The 1,622-nt window shown below is 63.4% G+C and overlaps 1 protein-coding gene across 1 annotated transcript in view; it reads right to left on the reverse strand.

The window, feature by feature from the left end:
- The window catches only part of CFAP46 (cilia and flagella associated protein 46), a 61,554-nt gene that overhangs the window by 12,945 nt on the left and 46,987 nt on the right, over positions 1-1,622 (reverse strand). Inside the window, exons 41-42 of the mRNA XM_014550606.1 lie at positions 1,566-1,622; positions 9-143 (exon numbers count right to left, since the gene is read on the reverse strand). The exon at positions 1,566-1,622 is cut by the window's right edge and continues 111 nt beyond it. Of these exons, the coding sequence (XP_014406092.1) occupies positions 9-143; positions 1,566-1,622 (192 nt within the window). The remainder of the gene's footprint in view (positions 1-8; positions 144-1,565) is intronic.

Raw genomic sequence — 1,622 nt, forward strand, 5'->3', positions numbered from 1 at the left:
AGCTGTACCTTCAGCTCTGAGCTTTTCCTGCTCCGCTCCTCAGGGACCGTCCTGGAGGCTGGCTGGCTGCTGCCATGCTCATCGCTGTCCCCCTCGTCCGGGGTTATCACCAGATACTTGAGGCTGCTGTGCTCTGTTCCCATCTAGGGGACATGCCTCCAGTCAGCTGGCACTTGTCGAGACACCGCCCCGCCCCAGAAGTGCCTGTGGGTCAGGTGACTCTGCAGGATCCCCCGAGAGGGCCCGGCTGGCAGGTGCAGCCAACAGGGAGCAGCTCTGGAGAAGTGAGCCCGGGCGGCAGAGGCCTCGATTGGTCGCATGCCGTACCCACTTCCCCTCAGTCCTGGAAATCCAGGCTCCCTGGGCCGCAGTGCCCAGCAGCCCTGTGCAGCTGTGACCCGCCTGCCCCGGGGAGCAGGGGACCATGAGACTTGTGCCAGCCTGTCTGTAGAACAAGCCACCTGATGGGGTTCTTTGGGATGCAGTGGGCCCAAGAGGACTTGGGTTGAGGGGAGCCCTGGGTTTGTGGGGTCATGGCAGGCAGAGCCAGAGGAACCTGGGCTGGGAAGGAGCTGGATCGGGGTGGGTGGATTTCTTGAAAGCCCTGCCTGGCCGTCTGGGAGTGAGTGCACGTTTCCCTGACAGCCCTCCCAGGGGGCTGTGAGCGTCATTTCATAGCCAAGGCCCCAGTGTGGACAAGGGGCGTGGGTCTACCTCCACCTGACTTAGGCCACCTGTGCAGGTGCTCAACAAATGCCGGTTGAACAAGGGGCCAGACTCCATCAGTTCACCCAAATGTGAGTCCTATCCTAGGTCCTAGGGACAGAGAGCCCACAGGGGCTGACGGGGCCTGTGGACCAGGCTGGACAGGGAGGCAGGGGCACCAGGTCCAAATCACACAGGGTGCGGAGCCATCCGCCTGGGGCCAGAGGGTTCCTCCTAAGGGACCGGGTGTGGGGCCCAGCCTGGCTGCCCCAGGGGTGGAGGAAGGGCATCTGCAGAGGCATTTAGGACAGTGACCTGCGTGGCAGCGCTGTCCCCAGTTCCTACTAAGGGGTCGTGTGCACCCATGGGCGCCGAGCTGCTGGGCAGCCTCGCCAGGGGTTAGAGAAGGGGGGCCTGCATGACCATGTGGCCGGCGGGCGGGGCTCAGCGCTCGCTTGGGCTTCCCTGGACCGTGTGCCTAGCACCTGCGCCCAGGCAACTCCAGACTGCGGGGCGGAGAGCTGCTGAGGTCGGGGAGGTACCGTGAGCCGAGATCATGTTTGGGGCGGGGACCCCCCACGTGCGCCCCTCTCTCCCACCTCCACTTTATAAAGGGACAGACAGCTCTCGTCCATTGTCTATTCTCAGAGGTCCGCCTTACTCTCCTGCCCCAGGGGTCCCGCTGGCGAGACTGCTTCTTGCCTTTTCTCCCCGCCTCCGGCCACACCACCCTTCCTACCTGAGGACAATCTGAGGCCTAGTTCATATCCTGGTGCTGAGAGCAGGGGAATTTGAAATGCTTAGTTTGCGTTGCTGGAGCACAGTGGGTTTGGCGCCAAGCTAGAAGCGGGAGCACGTACCAGGAGGCTCTCCTCCCAGTAGAATGTGGGGCGCACGGGGTCCGCCTGCATGGCCAG

The sequence above is a fragment of the Myotis brandtii genome, unplaced genomic scaffold, assembly GCF_000412655.1.
Source record: "Myotis brandtii unplaced genomic scaffold, ASM41265v1 scaffold604, whole genome shotgun sequence".
Lineage (NCBI taxonomy): Eukaryota > Metazoa > Chordata > Mammalia > Chiroptera > Vespertilionidae > Myotis > Myotis brandtii.